Source organism: Macaca thibetana, chromosome 1, assembly GCF_024542745.1.
Source record: "Macaca thibetana thibetana isolate TM-01 chromosome 1, ASM2454274v1, whole genome shotgun sequence".
NCBI lineage: Eukaryota > Metazoa > Chordata > Mammalia > Primates > Cercopithecidae > Macaca > Macaca thibetana.
The window spans coordinates 166,147,420-166,172,080 of NC_065578.1; the positions used below are offsets into that span (position 1 = coordinate 166,147,420).

Consider the following 24,661-nt stretch of genomic DNA (forward strand, 5'->3'; position numbering starts at 1 on the left):
GCAGGATCCTTCACATAAAGAGTTTCTAGTCATCATAAGGTAGCTTACAAACATTGAAATAAGGGGACCATATAAGGCCCAGAAATAAACTCATAGGAAATTACTTAGAATCAATAGATAGCAAAGAATATTTCTATAGTTTTATTTTGACTCTTTTGCTTCTAATATAACATAAACTTGCTTATGTTTCTTATGACTCTGGAATACAAATGCAGTATATAAATATGAGGATTTGGATAGATTTCTGAATTGGCTACCGCTATTTCAATATAAAAACTAAACTAAAAACAAAGGGGACAAATATCTCTCAAAAAATAATTAGTTTTCTAATTCAGTGTGTTTATTTTTAAGCAGAATGTTAGAAAAATTAGTATTTTCAAAAGTGTTAAATATAGGAAGCTATGCCTATTTAACTTTGTGTCCTTTCTTACCTTTTCCAGGGTTATTGGAGAAGATATTCCACTAGAAAAAGATTTCTGAAATTGAAATATTATTCAATCATCCTGCAATCTAGGATAAGAATGATAATTGCTGTTACATCTTATAAACGATATCTTTGGGCTACAGTTACAATTCAGAGGCATTGGCGTGCTTATTTAAGAAGAAAACAAGATCAACAAAGATATGAAATGCTAAAATCATCATCTCTTATAATCCAATCTATGTTCAGAAAATGGAAGCGACGTAAAATGCAATCACAAGTAAAAGCTACAGTAATATTGCAAAGAGCTTTTAGAGAATGGCATTTAAGGAAACGAGCTAAAGAAGAAAATTCTGCTATTGTCATACAATCATGGTATAGAATGCATAAAGAATTACGGAAATATATTTATATTAGATCTTGTGTTATTGTCATTCAGAAAAGATTTCGGTGCTTCCAAGCCCAAAAGTTATATAAAAGAAAAAAAGAGTCCATACTAACTATCCAGAAGTACTACAAAGCATATCTGAAAGGAAAGATTGAGCGCACCAACTATTTGCAGAAACGAGCTGCAGCCATTCAATTGCAAGCTGCTTTTAGGAGACTGAAAGCTCATAATTTATGTAGACAAATTAGAGCTGCTTGTGTTATTCAGTCATACTGGAGAATGAGACAAGACAGAGTTCGATTTTTAAACCTTAAGAAGACTATTATCAAATTGCAGGCACACATAAGAAAACATCAACAGTTACAGAAATATAAGAAGATGAAGAAAGCAGCTGTTATAATTCAGACTCATTTCCGAGCTTACATTTTTACCAGGAAAGTTCTAGCATCTTACCAGAAAACACGCTCTGCTGTCATTGTGCTACAGTCTGCATATAGAGGGATGCAAGCCAGGAAAGTGTATATTCACATCCTCACATCTGTTATAAAGATTCAATCATATTATCGTGCTTATGTTTCTAAAAAGGAATTTTTGAGTCTAAAAAATACTACAATAAAATTGCAGTCAATTGTTAAGATGAAACAAACACGTAAACAATATTTGCATTTAAGAGCAGCTGCACTATTTATCCAGCAATGTTACCGTTCCAAAAAAATAACTACACAAAAGAGAGAAGAGTATATGCAGATGCGGGAATCTTGTATCAAACTGCAAGCTTTTGTTAGAGGATACCTGGTCCGAAAGCAGATGAGGTTACAAAGAAAAGCTGTTATTTCACTGCAGTCTTATTTCAGAATGAGAAAGGCTCGGCAGTACTACCTGAAAATGTGTAAAGCAATTATTGTCATTCAGAATTACTATCATGCATACAAAGCACAGGTCAATCAGAGGAAGAACTTCTTGCGAGTCAAAAAAGCAGCTACTTGCTTACAAGCAGCTTACAGAGGTTACAAAGTACGTCAGCTAATCAAACAACAATCTATAGCTGCTCTTAAAATTCAGTCTGCTTTTAGAGGCTATAATAAAAGGGTAAAATATCAATCTGTGCTTCAATCTATTATAAAGATTCAGAGATGGTACAGGGCATACAAGACTCTTCATGATACAAGAACACGTTTTTTGAAGACAAAGGCAGCTGTGGTTTCCCTCCAGTCTGCTTATCGTGGCTGGAAGGTTCGGAAACAGATTAGAAGAGAACATCAAGCTGCCTTGAAGATTCAGTCTGCTTTTAGAATGGCCAAGGCCCAGAAGCAGTTTAGATTGTTTAAAACAGCAGCATTAGTCATCCAGCAAAATTTCAGAGCATGGACTGCAGGAAGGAAGCAACGTATGGAGTATATTGAACTCCGTCATGCGGTACTAATACTTCAATCAATGTGGAAGGGAAAAACACTGAGAAGACAGCTTCAAAGGCAACATAAATGTGCTATCATCATACAGTCATACTATAGAATGCATGTGCAACAAAAGAAGTGGAAAATCATGAAAAAAGCTGCTCTTCTGATTCAAAAGTATTATAAGGCTTATAGTATTGGAAGAGAACAGCATCACTTATATCTGAAAACAAAAGCAGCTGTAGTAACTTTACAGTCAGCTTATCGTGGTATGAAAGTGAGAAAAAGAATAAAGGATTGCAACAAAGCAGCAGTCACTATACAGTCTAAATACAGAGCTTACAAAACCAAAAAGAAATATGCAACCTATAGAGCTTCAGCTATTATAATTCAGAGATGGTATCGAGGTATTAAAATTACACACCGTCAGCATCAGGAGTATCTTAATTTGAAGAAGACAGCAATTAAAATCCAGTCTGTTTATAGAGGTATTAGAGTTAGAAGACACATTCAACACATGCACAGGGCAGCCACTTTTATTAAAGCCATGTTTAAAATGCATCAGTCAAGAATAAGTTACCATACAATGAGAAAAGCAGCTATTGTTATTCAAGTAAGATTTAGAGCATATTATCAAGGTAAAATGCATCGTGAAAAGTACCTGACAATTTTGAAAGCTGTTAAAATCCTTCAGGCAAGTTTTAGAGGAGTAAGAGTTAGATGGACTCTTAGAAAGATGCAGATTGCAGCAACACTCATTCAGTCAAACTATAGAAGATACAAACAGCAAACATATTTTAATAAGTTAAAGAAAATAACAAAAACAATACAGCAAAGATACCGGGCAGTGAAGGAAAGAAACATACAATTTAAAAGGTATAACAAACTGAGGCATTCTGTAATATATATTCAGGCTATTTTTAGGGGAAAGAAAGCTAGAAGACATTTAAAAATGATGCATGTAGCCGCAACCCTCATTCAGAGGAGATTTAGAACTCTAATGATGAGAAGAAGATTCCTGTCTCTTAAGAAAACTGCTGTTTGGATTCAGAGAAAATATCGGGCACATCTTTGTACAAAGCATCACTTACAGTTCCTTCAGGTACAAAACGCAGTTATTAAAATCCAGTCATCATACAGAAGATGGATGATAAGGAAAAAGATGCGAGAGATGCACAGGGCTGCTACTTTCATCCAGGCTACTTTCAGAATGCACAGAGTACATATGAGATATCAGGCTTTGAAACAGGCCTCTGTTGTGATCCAACAGCAATACCGAGCAAACAGAGCTGCAAAACTGCAGAGGCAGCATTATCTCAGACAAAGACGTTCTGCTGTGATCCTTCAGGCTGCATTCAGGGGTGTGAAAACTAGAAGACATCTGAAGAGTATGCATTCCTCTGCAACCCTTATTCAGAGTAGGTTTAGATCATTACTGGTGAGGAGAAGATTCATTTCCCTCAAAAAAGCTACTATTTTTGTTCAGAGGAAATATCGAGCCACCATTTGTGCCAAACATAAATTGCACCAATTCTTGCAGTTACGAAAGGCAGCCATTACAATACAGTCATCTTACAGAAGACTGATGGTAAAGAAGAAGTTGCAAGAAATGCAAAGGGCTGCAGTTCTCATTCAGGCTACTTTCAGGATGCACAGAACATGTGTTACATTTCAGACTTGGAAACAGGCTTCAATTCTAATTCAGCAACATTATCGAACATATAGAGCTGCAAAATTGCAAAAAGAAAATTATATCAGACAATGGCATTCTGCTGTGGTTATTCAGACTGCATATAAAGGAATGAAAGCAAGACAACATTTAAGGGAAAAACACAAAGCTGCTATCATAATACAAAGCACATACAGAATGTATAGGCAGTATTGTTTCTACCAAAAGCTTCAGTGGGCTACAAAAATCATACAAGAAAAATATAGAGCAAATAAAAAGAAACAGAAAGCACTTCAACACAATGAACTTAAGAAAGAAACTTGTGTTCAGGCAAGTTTTCAGGACATGAACATACAAAAACAGATTCAGGAACAGCATCAGGCTGCCATTATTATTCAGAAGCATTGTAAAGCCTTTAAAATAAGGAAGCATTATCTCCACCTTAGAGCAACAGTAGTTTCTATTCAAAGAAGATACAGAAAACTAACTGCAGTGCGTACCCAAGCAGTTATTTGTATACAGTCTTACTACAGAGGCTTTAAAGTACGAAGGGATATCCAAAATATGCACCGGGCTGCCACACTAATTCAGTCATTCTATCGAATGCACAGGGCCAAAGTTGATTATCAAACAAAGAAAACTGCAATTGTGGTTATACAGAATTATTATAGGTTATATGTTAGAGTAAAAACAGAAAGAAAAAGCTTTTTACCAGTTCAGAAATCTGTACGAACTATTCAGGCTGCTTTTAGAGGCATGAAAGTTAGACAAAAATTGAAAATCGTATCAGAGGAAAAGATGGCAGCCATTGTTAACCAATCTGCACTCTGCTGTTACAGAAGTAAAACTCAATATGAAGCTGTTCAAAGTGAAGGTGTTATGATTCAAGAGTGGTACAAAGCTTCTGACCTTGCTTGTTCACAGGAAGCAGAGTATCATTCTCAAAGTAGGGCTGCAGTAACAATTCAAAATGCTTTTCGTAGAATGGTCACAAGAAAACTGGAAACACAGAAATGTGCTGCCCTACGAATTCAGTTCTTCCTTCAGATGGCTGTGTATCGGAGAAGATTTGTTCAACAGAAAAGAGCTGCTATCACTTTACAGCATTATTTTAGGACGTGGCAAACCAGAAAACAGTTTTTACTATATAGAAAAGCAGCAGTGGTTTTACAAAATCACTACAGAGCATTTCTGTCTGCAAAACATCAAAGACAAGTTTATTTACAGATCAGAAGCAGTGTTATCATTATTCAAGCTAGAAGTAAAGGATTTATACAGAAACGGAAGTTTCAGGAAATTAAAAATAGCACCATAAAAATTCAGGTATTTCTATATTTAATTTAAATATAAAAATGTGAGTCTTTGTTTTGACCAATATTTGTTAGAATGTATAAAATGAACTTAAGCCGGTCATAAGGAAAAATACTTAGTTGAGGTGACCATTTATCTTCCAAAGTGGAACATTTTTGAAAGTGGGAAAGGGAACTAGTAAGTCAGCCAAGACAGCACAGAACTGGGATTGTTCTGGCCATGGTTACCCTGTGGTACATTTCAGTGTGGGTTAATTGTAGCACTCTTAGAAGAATTTTGAGAAAATGAGAGCCCTCTTTGGCAAAGTTATTTCTTTAAGTAGAAAATGTAAGCTAAGATGAAATATTATTTGGCATAATATAGGCAAAATAGAGTAACTTTGTTCTTCTGATAATCTATTAACCAGAGCTGCTTGCTGCTTAGCCTATTAGACATACTTTATTCTGAGTGTTTAGTACTTTGGCTTCCAAATCACTTTTGTATTATTTTGTTTCATCTGTTTGCCTAATGTATGAGGAATGTACAGTATTATCTCTTTTAAAATATGAAGGAAGTGATAAAGGTTAAGTAATTTGGCCAATGTTGCACAGAGAGAAGCAGATCCAGGAACTGAATCTAAGTACTGCAGCTATTTCTCTTCACCTGCAATAACCCGGGGCTTAACCCAGGTGTAATATGTTCATATCTTGCTGGATTACCGTGAAGTTTAGAAGTAATGTTTTAATTCAAGAAATTCAAGTGTCAAATGCTGTAGTGGGTGTTATAAATAGACAATGAGTAAGATATACTTAGTTGCTGTCCTCAAGGAACTTAATTGAACAAGAAAGTATAATTATAATACAACATGAGAAGTGTATGTTTCAGGAAACACAGAATGGGAAATCAAGCTAGTCTCCATGATCAGAGACTTCCCAGAGTGAGTAACATTTAAGTTGAAATGTTACACTGAAGCATGAATTGGAAATAGCCAAGTAAAATGTATAGAAGAATATTCCAATTGCAAGAGATAACATGGAAAAATTAAAAAAAAACTAGAAACAATAAAAAGTGATATGGGACCAGGTTGGCAATAGAGGGAGTAAGATTGTTGATAGATTTTTAAGACAGAAAAAATTTAGTCTTTATGCTCCAGACAAAATAAATTCTAGAGGAGTTTAAGCAGGAGAAGATGACAGTCATTTTTATTTAAAAAAAAACAAAACTTACTCCAGCAGGAATATGGAAGATGGACTGGAAAAGGAGCAAGATTAGAAGTAGGTAGACCAAATGAAAGATAGGCAGTAAGCCAGGTGAGAGTTACAGTTCAGTGTAGGTTTGTGACAATGGGATTGTTAAGTTGGCATTATATACAGCATAAACAAGGAGACAAGCCATGTTGATGGCTTAAGTAACTCTGCAGAGTTACTCCCTCACACCTTGACATAGATAATAAAGAGGGAAGAGCAGGTTTTGAGATTGACAATGAATTCAGCTTGGAGTACATAAGGTCTGAAGTACCTAGCAGGTAACCCCCTTGAAATATCTAGTAAGAGAGTTGACTATGTTTGTCTGGAGTTCAGGAGAGCAGTGTGAGTTTTAGAATTCGATTTGTACAGTATTGGCATATGCTGATAATTAAAGTTCTGGAAATAATGAGATCACCAAGGAGCAATACATAAAATGAGTGAACAAAGAGGGCCTGGGACTTGAGCCCTGAAGAACATCAAAATTCACAGACATTGACAAGAGAAGACAACAAGGTGTTAAGAGGGAAAGAAGAAAGCTAAGAGATTATGGTATCAAGAAACCAAGGGTTGAAAGAGGAAAGGAGTGCTCGAATTCTAAACACTACCGATAAGTTCACAATTGAAAGGTGTTCACTGGATGTGTTAGTTATGGTTTTATTCACTTGAAATGATTAAATAGCCAAAATAACAATCTTATAAAAATTTATTTTTTCTCATATAATTACATAATAAAATTGTTTTTTACACATGTAATTTTTAGCATATGCCAGTGGTCTAAAACTTTACTGCACATTGGAATAACCTGGAGTTTTAAAAAATACTCCTACCTTTAGATATTCTAATTGGTATGGGAAACAACACAAGCGTGGGATTTTTTCAGAGCTCCCGGGTGACTGTAATGAGCAGCGAAGTTTGGGAGCCACTGGGATATAGTATACATTACTAAATACTTACATATATATGTAAATATCTATGTAAAATATATATATGAACTTCTCTGTAGCATTTGGAATTTGAGCACACTTTGTTTCCTCTCTCAACCCTTGGTTTCTTGATAATCTCTTAGCTGTCTTCTTTTCTTCTGAACGCCAAGTTGGCTTCTCTAGTCAATGTCCATAAATTTTAATGTTCTTCAGGTGTGATGTGTGTGTTTAAATATATGTGTGTGTGTGTGTGTATATATAAGTATGCATATTTATAAATGTATACGCTTATATATATACACACATATCTATACATATGTATAATTTTCTCATTAAAACTTTGTTTTAATGAGTCTCAAAATTCTGTGACAGATTTTTGGTCAAGTTGTTTTCATTTTAAAGTACTGATTTTAAAAACTAGTAAATTAAAACTGCCACAAGCAAAACAAAAACAACAAAGTGATCCACAAAACATTCTCCTTTCCTCCTGAAGGTTTTATGATGCAGTGTTACCATTAACCAGTCTTTTACTGTTACAGTTAAATAACCAACTTAAACAAACAGTTCTGAGACCATTCTTCTACCACTGATTAAGACTAGGGTGGCAGGTATTGGGGATATACATAAATAATGTATTCAGGTTTACATAAAAACCATATACAATATACTCTGATTGAGTTAAGGACATCTCAGAGTAATTTTGACCATATATAATTATTGCATTATCAACTGAATTTAGAACCTAATCTAAATATAAGTTGTGCCTGTAGTATTTGTTGTTGTGCTGCAGGATAATTAAGGAATCAGAGAGACCAAGGGGTTGAGGAGGAATTGTTTAATTATTTAGGTGCACCGACCCAGTCGGATTAACATCCAAAGGACTGAGCCCTGAACAGTGTCAAGCTACCTTTAAGCATTTCATGGGGCGTGGGGAGATCTGTGCAGGGGGAAGCGTATTACAGAAGTGAGAAACAAAGACAGTTATTCATTTAAGATATGTATTACATTATTTCTTACTTTTTAAGGAACTTGTTTTACGACTGGAGATTATCTGTCTAGTGACCTTGCAGCTGCACAGCTAGAGAAACAGAGTCTTCAAAATGCCTGGGAAAGGGGGAGATAAGGCTCACTATCCACAGAGAGAAAAACAGGCAGTTAATTTTAAAGGACTCCAGCCCTTTGTCTTCCACTAGGGGAATTGGGTTTTCTTACATACAACTGAGTTTTTGCTTACACAGTCTTTAATTTCTTTTAATTCCTGTTCCAGTAGGAATGTTGGAGTCAAATAGACTTGGGTTCAGATCTTGACTCTATCACTTAACAGCTGTGTGCTAACAAGTCCTTCTTAATTTCAATTTTGGGTTTTTTTCCTTTTTTGTAAAATAGAGATCTTAACCATTTTACAAGATATTTATAAATATCAAGTAAGACAACTCTGCCACTTATTAACCTGTGTGACATCAAGTTACTCAATTTCTCTAGGCCTTGATTTCCTCATCTCTAAATTAGAATTAATAGTATTATCTACCCATGTGATTATAAGGACTAATCTTCTTAGTACTTAGTTCAATAAGTTGTTGCTGTCATGTAAACCTTTAGTCTGCCAGAAGGTTGTCAAAATCAGAAAGTCTGACAGTCCTATTACAGAAGCTCTCAGGATTCTCCTGCAGGCTGAACACAGAACCCAAAGTGAATATGGATTGGGAAGAATTCCTCTTTCTCCCCAGAACCTGCAGTAGGTCAATGTGTTCATTTTCTTTTTGTTCTTCCAAATGGATTGAGGTGATGAGGATAATTCACATCATCTGGCTTTTCAGACATGTGTGTCTTACAATTTATAAATACTGGTTAGGGTTTTGTTAGGCTGGGCTGGCAGCCAGCCATAAGGTATGTGTGATAAAGCACATAATAGGTGTTCACTATAGTAAGCACCACTGTTCTCAGAGGACTCACTACGTGTCAGAGTCTAATAGAGTCATGATATGACTATGCAATTTATTTTTGTCTGTACTAACCTTATTTTAACTGTCTTTATACTGATTTGTCTTACTTACAAAAAAAAAAAGGCAACTCATTGCATACTTGTTATATTTATGTATTTAATAGGCTATGTGGAGGAGATATAGAGCCAAGAAATATTTATGTAAAGTGAAAGCTGCCTGCAAGATTCAAGCCTGGTATAGGTGTTGGAGAGCACACAAAGAATATCTAGCTATATTAAAAGCTGTTAAAATTATTCAAGGTTGCTTCTATACCAAACTAGAGAGAACATGGTAATGTATCATAGTTCTGTGGAAAATGTAATAGTATTTGTGTGTGATAGAGCTAAGTCCTTACATAAAAGTATACTGCCTATTGATTTTTATTTTAAATATTTGTTATGTTTAATGTATATGGTTGGTTTTGTTGATATTTTCTTTATTAAGGAAACAATATATCTTGTACTGTCTTGCTTTTTTGAGATAGAGCATAGCCTTTAATTAATATAATCTACTAAAAATATTTACATATACTTGATTAATTCAGGTTCATAAGGATTAGAGTAAGGACAGAGAGGTGGAAGTTAATAAAACCATTTAGTTAAGACTCGGTTTTCTTATTAGTGCTTTGGTCCATTTTGTTGGGTGACTTAACTACTGGCAAAATTTGTTTTCTTACTCATTCTTTTTTCTTTGAACTTTGTATTATTCCTCATACTCTTTGTCATTAATGATGAAGACCCTAATTACCAACCTGTCTTATGCTAATTGTATTTCCCTATTTCACACACATTTCTCATTTCTTACACACACATTTTCACAAGCTGTTACCAAATCATCTTTTTTTGAGTTCATAGTATAAGAATTTTTCTTCGGCTCCCAGAATTATTGAATCAATGATGGTTTTAAAGATGGTTTAGGAAAGCACATGAGTGTGAGAGGAATGTTTGGATCAAGCCCATGGGTAGAAGCAGGGCTTAACATATAAAATTGATCGCATGAAGTCAGAAGTAGAATGTTGGTTACCTGAAGGTAGGATAGGGAGAAAGCAGGGGTAGATAAAGACAGGCTGGTTAATGGATATAAAAATACACTGAGAAGGAATAAGATTTACTGTTTAGTAGCACAATAGGGCAACTATAGTTAACAATAATTTATTGTATATTTCAAAATAACTAGAGGAATAGAATTAGAAGTTTCCTAATACCAGGAAATGATAAATGTTCGAGATGATAGATATCCCAGTTACCCTTATTTGATCATTACTCGCTATGTGCTTGAATCAAAATATCACATGTACCCCGTAAATATTTACAACTATTATATAGCCATAAAAATTAAAAGGCATATAAAGATACAGTTGCTACTATCAGCTATTAAGGACCAGTATCTAATTTTCCTGTAACAGATGCTGAATTTTACTCAATGGCATTTGGTCTTCTTTTTTTTTTTTTTTTTTTTTTTTTTTTTTTTTTTTGAGACGGAGTCTCGCTCTGTCGCCCAGGCTGGAGTGCAGTGGCGCAATCTCGGCTCACTGCAAGCTCCGCCTCCCGGGTTCACGCCATTCTCCTGCCTCAGCCTCCCGAGTAGCTGGGACTACAGGCGCCCGCCCCTGCGCCCGGCTAATTTTTTCTATTTTTAGTAGAGACGGGGTTTCACCATGGTCTCCATCTCCTGACCTTGTGATCCGCCCACCTCGGCCTCCCAAAGTGCTGGGATTACAGGCGTGAGCCACCACGCCCGGCCTGGTCTTATTTTCTAACAAACATGGCAAAAAACAAGCTAGTCATTCTACTTTTTCCACAATATCAAGAACAGAGTAGAAAACCTGTCCATTCTCACATTTTATCTCAGCATTATGTTGATCTGTTAAATTTAATCTCTAGCGCTCAGATTTTTAAAAATTTTTCTCCAGTTCTGTTTACAAAATATCTCTACTTAGATATTTTGATGATACCTATCTTTCCTTTCAAATGAAAGGAAGTACCTGATGCTGCTTGTAAATCACATTCTCTTCTTAACCACCTCCCATCTGCTCAAAGACTCACTTGCAATGCAGACTCAAATCTTATATTTTACCATTATTTCTACCATTCCCCCTTTATCTAGTTTTTTGCTAGATCTGGGTAACTATACTTTCTTTTGATCCAGTTCAAAATTCTGTGCCGTATTAGAATCGTAGAACTTCGTATTTCTTACCCACTGGAATATTGCCAATTGTAAAACTTCTTTTGTGTGCGTGTGTAAATTCTGATTGTTTGAATTTAACTATGAATTATACTTGCCCACTTTTTTTATTCTGTCATTGCCTTTCTTATATTTTATTCTCTTCTAATAGTTTAAAGGGGGGAGGCAATAAATACTCATTGAATAAGTTAAAGTAATTTGAAATTGCTTTCCAATAACTAATTTTTAGGTTTTTGAATGTGAGAGCATCAGCAATTATCATTCAGAGAAAATGGAGAGCTATACTTTCTGCAAAAATAGCTCATGAACACTTCTTAATGATAAAAGTAGGTATTACAAATTAATTCACTTGCAAATAACTACTTTAGGAAATAGAAAACAGAATGTTTTGTATTTTTTAATTTTTAAAAATAAATCTTTCACTGGGGAAAAAAAAAGTGTTTTTAAGGCCTAAGTATGCATTTATTTCACACACATCTATTTCAGTCAATTGAAAATTATATTCTCCCATAAAAATACTATTTGCTAGTTTTTAAAAATACATGAGGTATAGGCATACCTTGTTTTATTGTACTTCGCCTTACGGTGCTTTGCAGATATTGCATTTTTTTATAAATTGAAAGTTTGTGTCAACCCTGTGTTGAGCAAGTCTCTTGGTGCCATATTTCCAACATCATGTGCTCACTTTGTGGCTCTGTATCTCATTTTGGTAATTCTCACAGGGTGTTATGTAATTGAGGAATCTAAGGTGTGCTATGTTTTGTCAAGCTACAGACATTTTCTGTCATAGCTATTTATGATCACTGTGCTCTTTCTATTGTAGCTAGCATTTTTATTAAATGTATTTGAGCTGTAATGTTAGTCCTTTTTCCTCTTACAATGAAAAGTATCAAGAGGATGAGAGGGGAAGAGCACCAAGTATCTCTTGACCCTTGACCCTTGGCTTACACCTTCATTTTGGCTATAGACCTATGTGAGTTTAGAAATAATGCTTCATCACCGTTTCATATCTATGAAACATGACATTCTTAAACTATAAATCATAATTATACCATCTCATTGAGAAATTAAAGAACTTCTAGTGGGTTAGAAATCCTTTTATTTCTACCTATTAATGTTACTTGTAAATTTTTCCTTATAGAGACATCGAGCTGCTTGTTTGATCCAAGCACATTATAGAGGATATAAAGAAAGGCAGGTCTTTCTTCGGCAGAAATCTGCTGCTTTGATCATACAAAAATATATACGAGCCAGGGAGGCTGGAAAACGTGAAAGGATAAAATACATTGAATTTAAAAAGTCTACAGTTATCCTACAAGCACTGGTGCGTGGTTGGCTAGTACGAAAAAGAGTAAGTATTTTCAAGTAGCATATCTCAGTCTTATAAAATGAAAGCACTTGATGTTAAATAGTGTTAAGAAACTTTGGATTTTAGAGAATAATTTCAGAACTAATATGACCATTAACTTGAATTCATTCAGCTGCTAGAAAGGTAAGTGACAAGAGCACTGACCGTCAGATTTTTTTTTCTGTGATCCTAGTCATACTGTTTCTCACAGGTGTTCACCACCAAAGTCGCAAAATAAAATTTCTCCTTTGTAATGAATCTTAACAAAGGAACTGAAAATATGAGAGAGAGGCTCCATATGCGAAAGAGGTTAAATGTTATTCTAGTAGCTTTTTGCCACCACCAAGCAACTTTTGAGGTGTCGCAACCAGAATTCCTGTGACAGCTTCCACATCTTCAGCAAGAGAGAATTCTTTTTAGGGAGGTCATAACATTTAAGCTTACAATATGTGAAGTACTGGCATAGACAAAATAATTTGATTTGAAGTTAAATAGGAGGAATGTTTGTATCTTGTTCATTAAACATCAAGTGGAAGTCTGAAGCCCAACAGCAACTGTAGAAAGCTCCTTCTGCAGAGTCTTATGCTAGAGTTGCACTGTACTATTTAATAGCAGAGATATTAATTCACATAATTTTTTCTGATTTAATATCACCATTTCCAAGAGTTCTGCTTGGAATTCTGTAACCTTTTTTTGAGTTTAATATTTTTACCCTTCTCTAATTAAAAGTACATTGCAAACCTTAACTCACTGTTGTAGGGCAGTCTAGTTGAATTAGATTCTATGGTTATTTAGTAAAGTACCCAAAATATAATTTTGCTTTCTACACTCTGAATTATGATTTACACTATTGGAAATATTGTATAGTAAAATATTGTAATTACTTTGATTTACAATATAAGTAATTATAATGATTAAAAATTAGTTTATTCTTGCTAGTTTATATAATTTGATGTTGAGGTTATACAAAAAATAAACACTGATTGATTAACTTAGGAAGCAGATACTTGAATATGCTTTGTTTTTTCACCTTTAGATTTTAGAACAGAAAACGAAAATTCGACTTCTTCACTTCACTGCAGCTGCATATTATCACCTGAATGCTCTCAGAATTCAAAGAGCCTATAAACTTTACCTGGCTGTGAAGAATGCTAACAAGCAGGTTAATTCAGTCATCTGTATTCAGGTTTGCTTCTTCTTTGCAGTAAAACTATAGGACATAATTTTTCTGTTAGAAATTTTTGATACGTAATAAACAATTTCCAAATGCTTTATGCTAAGGTCGTACAACATTTAGCCTTTCACCATATAGCTGTTAGAATGATTTGAGGGTTAGAAATAGATTGATGTTTTATGGCACAGTAATAAAGTTGTGAATTATTGTCTGATGTAATTGTACTCATTTACATTCCTGCCAGCAAAGTCTTGAGGGTACCCTGTTTCTCTACATGCTTGCCAACATGAAGTATCGGAAGACTTTCTGATTTTTGCCATTCTAATGAATGGGAAACAGCATCTCATTTTTTTTCTTTTTGGATTTACTTGATGGCTAGAGATTCTAAAATTATATTCTATATGTTGGTTATTCAAGTTCTTATCTGTGTACTTTTTTTAACATCTTTTTTTCATACACTTAGCCCATTTTTCCATTGGATGTTCTTTTTTATTGTGATTTATAGGAGTTCTTTACATATTTTGAAGAAGAATTCTAGTTTATATACATTAACATATATTTACATATAAAATATTCAGTGAAAAAATTGCAGAATGATACATGCAGTTTGGTAGAATTTATATAAATTGTAAAATGAAGACAATGTTGTCTGGGATTAACTATACTCCTGTGCATGTGCATGCACAGACACATATTGTCCAGGATTAACTATACTCCTGTGTGTGTGCGTACACAGACACATGTTGTCCAGGATTAACTGTACTCCTGTGTGTATGCGTGCACAGACACGTGTTGTCCAGTGTTAACTGTACTCCTGTGCGTGTGCATGCACAGACACGTTTTGTCCAGGGTTAGCTATACTCCTGTGCCTGTGCGTGCACAGACATGTGTTGTCCAGGATTAACTATACTCCTGTGCATATGCGTGCGCACACACACACAAGCACCCAACATGGACTGGAAAGGTTTTTACACCAAGTGGAGTGGGGAAGTAATGCCTCTGGGGAAAGCTGAAAGATTTCTTGATATACTGTTCTATTTCTTTCATTTATATATGAATGTATATTTGTATTTTTAAAAAAAAAACTTGAAGTAGAAATGAAAAACAAAAGTCTGTGTTTTAAACAGAGATGGTTTCGAGCAAGATTACAACAAAAGAAATTTATTCAGAAATACAGCATCAAAAAGATTGAGCATGAAGGTCAAGAATGTCTGAGCCAGCAAAATAGGGCTGCATCAGTAATACAGAAAGCAGTGCGCCATTTTGTCCTCCGTAAAAAGCAAGAAAAATTCACTAGTGGAATCATTAAAATTCAGGTAATTGAAATTTGTATAGTTTTAGTCCAAAACTTTAATTTGCAAATCATCTACATGATATCTAATGCTATAAAAACATAGTCACCATTTTAAAAAGCTAATACATTAGCCAGTAGAATAACTCATAAGCTCTATACTACCATAATTTCATTGCTAAGCTCTTTATTTTCAAATACTCTAGGGGAGGTTTATAATCAATAAGTAAAAAAGTATTTTAACATTTTGAATAGATTTAGACATCTTTGGTCAATAAAGGCTACCCAGTTTACATACAGGAATATTCTCTGTATTTCTGTTTTTGAAAATTGATTTTGCTGTTTATTTGAACTTGAAATTTTAATTGAAATGCATGTGATCATGTCAAATAAATTTACTGAAAATGTTTACATTGTGAAAACAGATGTAGATGTAAATAGAAAACATTGGCTATAATCTTAAAATTACTCGATTTTATCTCTTTAAGGCATTATGGAGAGGCTATTCTTGGAGGAAGAAAAACGATTGTACAAAAATTAAAGCTATTCGACTAAGTCTTCAAGTTGTTAATAGGGAGATTCGAGAAGAAAACAAACTCTACAAAAGAACTGCACTTGCCCTTCATTACCTTTTGACATATAAGCACCTTTCTGCCATTCTTGAGGCCTTAAAACACCTAGGTTAGTTTATGTTCACATGTTTAAAAAATGTTGTAATAGTACATTATTAGCTAAAAATTCATTTCGTTGCTGTAAATTTACCTGTATGTTATTTTTTTTTTTTTCTTTCAGAGGTAGTTACTAGATTGTCTCCACTTTGTTGTGAGAACATGGCCCAGAGTGGAGCAATTTCTAAAATATTTGTTTTGATCCGAAGTTGTAATCGTAGTGTTCCTTGTATGGAAGTCATCAGATATGCTGTGCAAGTCTTGCTTAATGTATCTAAGGTAGTTTTTCATTTTATTAATGAGATTCATGGGTCAACAAATAAGGCCCTGCAAATTAAGTTTGTGTTTACTCATCACTAGGGCTTAAATCTCTAAGTTAAAATTAATTTATGTGCAAGAGTCTTAGGGTGAAAAAAATGTTTATTAACATAAATGTAGATTTAAATTCCAATTTTTGTGTTATTTTATTTCCTCAGTCTTTATATTAAAAATGATTAAAAGTTATTAAGTACTTACTACGTGCTAGTATTTTTCATGCATTGTTTAATCCTCATAATCATCCTCTACAATAGTTCATATTATTATTCCCATTTTATAGAGAAGAAATAATAATAATTATAGAAGTTAGGTTCCTCCCCTAAGAACCTTAGTGTGATAAGTGGTAGAATTGAATTTGGATTCATTTCTGTCTGCCTTTAGAGGTAGTGGTGTTATCTACTGCATTATATCAAAATAGTATTACCACATTATAATCATATCTAGCAAAGCGTGAGAAAGAAAATTATTGCTATAACTTAGTTACTCTGTAACTGTTGATCTGTGTATCAGAATTTGTCTTTTGGCCTTGGACTATTCCAAACTATATTGTATGCAACCAAAGGTTGAAAGATTTCTCTTTCCTACTTAACCTTTCAGTGACAACTTAAAGCACTTTACCTAATATTTTTATTGAGAGGTAGTGGTTAAGAACACCGATCTGAGGCCAAACTGTTTGAGTTTGAATCCCAGCCCAATAGCTTATTATAGGTTACTTAGCTTCTCTGTACTTTACTTTCCCCAACTATAAAATGAGTATAGTAACAGTACTCAAAACGTTATTGTGAGGATTGAGTTAATACACATTAATACATAAACTTGCCACACAAAGTGTCAGCTATGTTGTTTTGTTATTTTTATCTTAGTATCATTATTTGTTACCATGCAAATTTCACCATGAATCTAATAATACAATTAGAAAAACAAGACATGGAAAATATATCCTAGACTTATTAGTATCAAATTTATCTTGTTTCATTTTCGAGCAAGCTCTTCTTCCTCTCAAGGAGCATGTAATAGAGTAACTAATTAGATCCTGCCTTTATCATTATCTTACCTCTGATTAATAATATCACAGATAAGTTATATTTTTCCTTAGAGATTCTTACTAAAGTGGTCTTATCTTTAAAAGTTTGCTTTTATTGACTTCAAGATGTTTGTTTTCAGAGGTTTTAAATTTGATTTTTTTAAATGTGAAACTTTAGAATTAGGGGGAAAAGATTAAGATTAAAATGTGAATACACATATATGATAGATCTATAAATGATGATATCAGAGCTATTTCACAAAGTCCTTTGCACTTACTGCAGGCGGTCCAAAAGTTTGGCTATAGGTATGGACTTTTGTATTTTGTTTTTTGGTTGGATTGTTTGTAAATGTATGTGTTTATTACAACTTTTAATTTCATTCTGTTCTCTTCAAGTATGAGAAAACTACTTCAGCAGTTTATGATGTAGAAAATTGTATAGATACACTATTGGAGCTTTTGCAGATATACCGAGAAAAGCCTGGTAATAAAGTTGCAGACAAAGGTGGAAGCATTTTTACAAAAACTTGTTGTTTGTTGGCTGTTTTACTGAAGACAACAAATAGAGCCTCTGTAAGTATTAATCAGTTGCCTTCCTTTAAGATTATTTTTCTGTGATCTTACATCTATGACTTTTATGGTTTTCCTTTAGTAATTATCACTCTAAAATAGGGTTTTATGTGTGTTCAAACCTGCTTTTTGCACTGATAAAATGAGTTTAGGATATATCTATGAGTTGTTTCTTTCTGACGTATTAAACTGAATTCTGAAAATAAATTTATTACAGCCATATAAGTAACAATTTCCCATTTACTAGAGAGAAAACTATCCTAGCAAGATAGAAAACCAGATATGTATAACTTCTTATCCTCCTGTTGTAACCATAATTGTATTTCAAGCTCTTCTACGATGAGACCTCTGAGTCATTCTTTTTAAATGTCACAATTAACATAGGTGAAACCATAGGCCATGATTGGACTGTGGCCTTTATCCCGATACGTGGGAACCACTGCAGGGTAAAGCAAGGGAATTATATTTTCCAATTTAAATTTTAACAACACTCTGGCTTCTGATGGAAGAATGAATTTGGGAGAGCATGTGTGGATATAGGGAGACTATTAAGGAAGGTGGCAAGTGTTGATATGTAGTGATCTAGGCAAGAGATTGTGCTTGTCTTAGGATTGTGTCGCTGAGAGATAAGTAGAAGACTTTGGAAACTTTGCAGAGGTAAACTTTTCAAGACTTGGTAACTGGATATGATAGGTATGTTGACTATAATAATTCCTATGTTGACTATAATAATTCCTTCTTGTATTCAGTGTGGAGTTAACTATGCAACTTTTGAATATTTATCTTCTTTATAATTGCCTTACAAATTAGCTCGTAATTTAATCAATCTACCTGCCAAACTTGGTGAGGTTTCTTTGATTATTCAAAGCTTAAAAGTTTACTGCAGGCTAGGCGCTGTGGCTCACGCCTGTAATCCCAGCACTTTGGGTGGCCAAGGCAGGCGGATCACAAGGTCAGGAGATTGAGACCATCCTGGCTAACACAGTGAAACCCCATCTCTACTAAAAATACAAAAAAAAAATTAGCTGGGTGTAGTAGCGGGCGCCTGTAGTCCCAGCTACTCAGGAGGCTGAAGCAGGAGAATGGCATGAACCCGGGAGGCAGGGGTTGCAGTGAGCCAAGATCGTGCCACTGTACCCCAGCCTGGGTGACAGAGCGAGATTCGGTCTCAAAAAAAAAGGTTTACTGCATCGTTTTTATTTGTTATATTTGATTTTGCTAGTCTTAAAGGGATAAAATTTTAATTCTTACTACTTTTTAGTAATTGTGCATTTTATTTTGTAGGATGTACGAAGTAGATCCAAAGTTGTTGACCGTATTTACAGTCTCTACAAACTTACAGCTCATAAACATAAAATGAATACTGAAAGAATACTTCACAAGCAAAAGAAGAATTCTTCTATAAGCATTCCTTTTATCCCAGAAACACCTGTAAGAACCAGAATAGTTTCAAGGTAAGCAGTTGAATACAGTCTATAAATTTGTGTTACAGTTCATTCATTCATTTAACAAATATTTATTGAGCACTTACCACAAACAAGATGTGCTTTTCAATAGAGAAACAACATGTGAATAAGAATGGAATGTTTGGCAAATTTAAAAGAGGCAATCTTGGTAAATAATGAAATAACATTATACTGTAGCTTTGGATATTTAGTAGTTATTCAACAAACTTCTTCTATTAAATAGTTAAGAACTAAGGCTAAGAAGCTTGTTATAAGTTTTGTTATTTATTTAATTTAATTTTATTTATTTTATTTTGCATGAAGGACAAGCTACACTGTTTAAGAAGTGCCAAAAGTCCTTCTTAGCCAAAATATCAGCCTCCAGTCCTCCCATAATCACCCTGATTCTTGAAATTTCTCCTTCTGGAAATTTAGATTGACATTTTCTAATTTTATTGGCAAAAAGATTTAGTTTATTTTGGTGAACTGTCATGGCATTTAATTAGTTTTTTTCCCTCCCTTCCTTCTTTCTACCTCCTCCTTTTTTTCTTCCCCCTTCTCCTTCTCTCCCTCCCTTCCTTCCTTCCTTCCTTCCTTCTTGAGACTTAGCAATTTTCTATACTAGGTACAAATCCTACATTGTTGACAACACACTATTTCTTGACCTGAGTGGTTACACAGCCGTTAGCTTTATAATTATACTCGTAATTATAAATTGTATAATATAGTTATAAATTGGTTTTGTGCATGCATATTTCACAGCATAACATAAGTTCATTTGCTTGAAATATATTAATGGGACCATTTCTACATGTTTTTTAAGGACTTGGTAGAATTTAATATTCATTATATTTTAAAAACTCATTCTAACATATGAATAGATTATCTTAAAATTTTGATGTAGGTCAGGCTTTTGAGGTAAAATTTATTGACAGTATAAACGTATCCTTTAAATGTATGCAATTCAATTGGTTTTGTATACAGTTAGGAAACTACCACCACTGAGATACAAAATAATTCTGTAACACAAAGTTTCCTTATGCCCCTTATCAGTTCTCTTTCTTTATTCCCTGGATTTTGGGAACTACTGATCTGGTTTTTGTACCTTTAGTTTTGCCATTTCTATGCTGTCACATATATGGAATCATATAGTAGATAGCTTTTTGTGACTGGATTCTTTTACTTAGCATAATGCTTTTGAAATGTGTTCATGTTTATGCATGGATTTGAATTTCATTCCTTTTTATCACTTAGTACTATTCCATTGTATGGTCATACCACACTTTTTTCACTCACCAATTGATACATCTTTGGATTTTTAACAGGACAGAATAAGATGATGGAAATGCATATAGTGGGGAATTATGTGAGAAGATGCATGAACTCCCCTCTGTTTGATACTATTTTCTCAATAAGTTTGAGATTATAAACTTAACAACTCATAAGCAGCTCAGAGGGGATGGAGCGGAAGTTTGAAAAGGAGAAAGGACCAAGGTAGTCATCTTGGAGAGAAAGAGAGCATGCTGGCAATTTCAAATGCTGATTTTAGATTTGCAATTATTGGCAAAAAATAAAGTCAGCTTGGTTATGTAAACTTTTTTAGTAATATGCAGCTGTATAGGAATGGAGAAGGCAGATATTTTGACTCAATTTGAAATCCAAGTAGAATTTTTCAGACTAGTTTGGTAGGAGAGAGAGACAACCGTTAATGACATTTGCAGAGGTTTTGATAATACTGATGCACCTGAGCTAGATACACAGGAAAGTAAGAACAGCGTTCTGGTGGAAGTTGGGTATGTGTTGAGGCCAAATGAAGTGGAGATCTCAGTGGGGTAGAAGAACTAGTTCAGTGACTGTGTTAGAGCAGATGACATGGATGAATCAGAAATGGTGGATGGAGAACAGAAGTCTCAAATTAAGATTTCTGTGGTCACACACTTTCTGATGATGACAAAGTCTAGTATGTGATCATATTAAAAAGGATTAGTTGAGGTAGAATTCAAGGAAAGAGGGGCAAAAACGGACTAGGTTGTTGGTCATATAGGTGTTGCTGTTGCTGAGAACGGTGACAGGAGTTAAGAGGAGACCAAGAACCAGGTTTACAAGGAATAAGGCACTGAGAGTTTGGCCGATGACCAAAAGGCAGTGGGCAAGCTAAATAGCATAAGCATCAAAGAAGCCAGCATTATTTTTTAAGAAAGGATGGAGAGAAATAGTCTGGAAATAATGATGGACAATAATATGAAGTTCTCCCACCTCTTTGAGCAGGTTGTAAGGGAAATGATGTGTTCAGGAGTAGCTACAATTTAGCTAAGACGAAAAAAGTGAAGGTAACTCATAAGAGAAGAACTTTATTAATGCCAGAATGTTTTTTTTTTTTTTTTTTTTTTTTTTTTTTAAATAGGCTTAAGCCAGATTGGGTTTTGAGAAGAGATAACATGGAAGAAATCACAAATCCCCTGCAAGCCATTCAAATGGTGATGGATACACTTGGCATTCCTTATTAGTAAATGTAAACATTTTCAGTATGTATAGTGTAAAAAAATATAAAAGCCAATCATGAGTATGTAAAGTGATTTTTGCTCTCTGTTCAACTTTTGAAATCTGACTTTGTATTTAAAAAAGCATAACCGTTCATTACCTTCTTCATTTTCTAATTATTTATAGCTTTATGCATGTAACAAACTAATACGCCATAAGATGATTATATTATTCCTATTATCTTAAAGTATTATAGTAGTTAGAATGGAATCATATTCCTAAAAGGAAATAATAGCTGGTTACACCTTTTTTATAGGCAAGTTGAGGAATTTTTATAAAACAAATGTTAGAAATGGAAGATCTGTCTACTCACTAAGAAGTGAGACTAGGATAAAATAATCTCACAAATTCATATCAACGGCATCCTTATCCATATCCTTGACTGGCTAAAGCATCCAGATAAGCAAGTGAGTCCTTCTAGGCTCACAAAAAGAATACACCTACCACTGTATTTACTAAAAATTCTTACCATTGAACTGATGGGGTTTATAATTTGAAGTGGAAGGAACATGCTATTGCTCATAATAGAATCTTGTTGTGTAGTTATATACCACAGACCTGAAAATGATTCAGTATTGAAGTGTAATTTTTTTTCTACAGCTTTGAGTGACTGTTACTAGTATCTGCGGTTTCAGGGCCACAGATGTCTAATTCTTATGGCTGAAATCTGATAGAATCTCAAAGTCTGCCCATGTATGAATGCCATGAAAGTGTTTAACTGTTCAAAATAAATCAGGAGTAGCTAGAAATTGAGAGACTATTTAACTACTTAATGTATAACTTGATTAGAACAATTTAAGAATTAAACCTAATTTGTGTGAAATTATGTGCTTATGATTTGGTTAGGATAGATCTAAATATATTGGTGCATTAAAGAGTATATGGAAATTAACTCTGGAGAATTTTTTTTCTTTTTTTTCTCTTTTTGTTCCAATAAAGTGTTTTGGGAGCTTTTGGGACTCTGTATTTTCCAAATATTGTTTTGTTTTGTTTTTTGACTGACTTGCTGACTTTTTTATTGTTTTATTTTTCTTTTTCACTTAACAGAATTTTAGCACTAATAAGTAATTATTCACTTTGGTAAATTATACTGGTAGGACATAATTGACCAGCGTAAAAATGTTATTGGCACCAATTTCCTCTAAGATAGATATAATTAATAAATAGTTGCACAAGAAATATTTAGATGAAGTTACATATGTAAGAAGATGGCTTCCAGATATTAAAACAATTTTTCTATTGTTGAATCTCAGGCCAATAATTTCTAATGGACTTTTAATTCACACCCTAACTCCCTTGTTTCAGCTGTACTACTAACTACTCTTACAGCAGACAGTAACATCGGTCTTACCAGGGCTTCCCCTTTGCCCATTCCCAGGGAAGTGTGTTAGATTTGGCAGATAAAGAATTACAGGGCTATTCTCGCTGCTTATAGTGGGACTGCATCCACAGCTCAAATTTGACTATAAGGGATGAAGTTATAATCTGCTGTGAAATTCCTTTAAAAATATACACTGTCAAATTTAATGATACGCATACTACATCTTGTGCATTGATAACATCCTCACTAGTACGTTGAACTGCAGTTTCACTCCTAGGACAGGCAAGATAAAAGAAATGTTACAAAATGTGAAAGATAAAAAGTGGTATAACTCTCAGTCCCCACTTTCATTTTCACTTCCCAATCCTAGTTGTCTTTTTAGTAGATCCTTACTCTGGATTGCATAATTACATATCAGTTTATTTAATAAACTTAGCTTCTCAAACATTTTTCCTGCCTGTTTTATTTGTGCCTTCTATATATAGATGAGTAACGTTATCTTATAGTGGTTTTAATTTGCATTTTCCTAATGCTAATTATGTTGAGCATCTGTTTTTTTTTTTATTTTTTGTATATTTATTTATTGCTATCTACATGTCCTCCTTGGTGAAGTGTTTATTCAAGTCTTCTCCATTTTAAAAATTAAGTTATTTTCTTATTAAGTTTTGAGAGTTTAGAAAATATTCCAGATATGAGTTCTTTATTAGACGTGTAGTTTACAAATAGTTCTAGTCTGTTACTTTTCATTCTTTTAATAGTGCCTTTTGAACAACAGAAGTTTTAAATTTTGATGAAATCCAGTTTATGTTTTCTTTTTCTTTTATCGATTATACTTTTGATGTATTGTATCTAAAACCTCTTTGCTTAATTCAAGGTCATAAAGATTTTCTACTATGTTTTCTATTAGAAGTCGTATCACTTTAGTTGTGTAGTTTATTAATCAATTTAAAGTTGATTTTTGTATACAGTGTAAGGTGTGAACCAAAGTTTAGTTTTTTACATATCGATAGCCAGTTGCTCCAGCACCATTTATTGAAAAGACTATCCTTTCTCCATGGAATGGCATTTACACATTTGTCAAAAAACAGTGGACCATATATATATTTGTCTATTTCTGGCTTCTCTTTTCCATTGATGTCTTTGTTTATTTTTATGCAAATATAATGCTGTCTTGATTATCATAGGTTTATAATAAGGCTTAAGATCAGTTAGTGTAAATCATCCAAAGGTGATGTAAATCATCTAAGTTGCTTTGACTGTTCTAGGTCCTTTGCATTTTCATATGACATTTAGAATAAATTATTCATTTGTTCTGCTTACTTGGTGTGTCATTTGCTCTTCGTTTTCTAAATCTTGAAGTGGAAGCTGTTATTATTGATTTGAGATCTTTTTCTTTTCTAATACAGGCAGTCAGTGCTATAGATTTAAGTACTGTTTTGCTGCATTCGATAAATGTTGATATG

General features: G+C 33.9%; 1 protein-coding gene across 2 annotated transcripts in view; it reads left to right on the forward strand.

Moving 5' to 3' along the window:
• The window catches only part of ASPM (assembly factor for spindle microtubules), a 62,761-nt gene extending 40,721 nt beyond the window's left edge, over nt 1-22,040 (forward strand). The window contains exons 18-28 of one of the 2 annotated variants that reach the window (XM_050782480.1): nt 441-5,195; nt 9,439-9,605; nt 11,728-11,824; nt 12,640-12,849; nt 13,883-14,032; nt 15,148-15,336; nt 15,800-15,992; nt 16,104-16,258; nt 17,718-17,894; nt 19,176-19,345; nt 21,741-22,040. In XM_050782480.1, coding sequence (XP_050638437.1) covers nt 441-5,195; nt 9,439-9,605; nt 11,728-11,824; nt 12,640-12,849; nt 13,883-14,032; nt 15,148-15,336; nt 15,800-15,992; nt 16,104-16,258; nt 17,718-17,894; nt 19,176-19,345; nt 21,741-21,843 — 6,366 coding nt within the window. In that variant the 3' untranslated portion in view covers nt 21,844-22,040. The remainder of the gene's footprint in view (nt 1-440; nt 5,196-9,438; nt 9,606-11,727; nt 11,825-12,639; nt 12,850-13,882; nt 14,033-15,147; nt 15,337-15,799; nt 15,993-16,103; nt 16,259-17,717; nt 17,895-19,175; nt 19,346-21,740) is intronic. The other variant, XM_050782489.1, reaches the window with a different exon arrangement.
• The last annotated feature ends 2,621 nt before the right edge of the window (nt 22,041-24,661 follow it).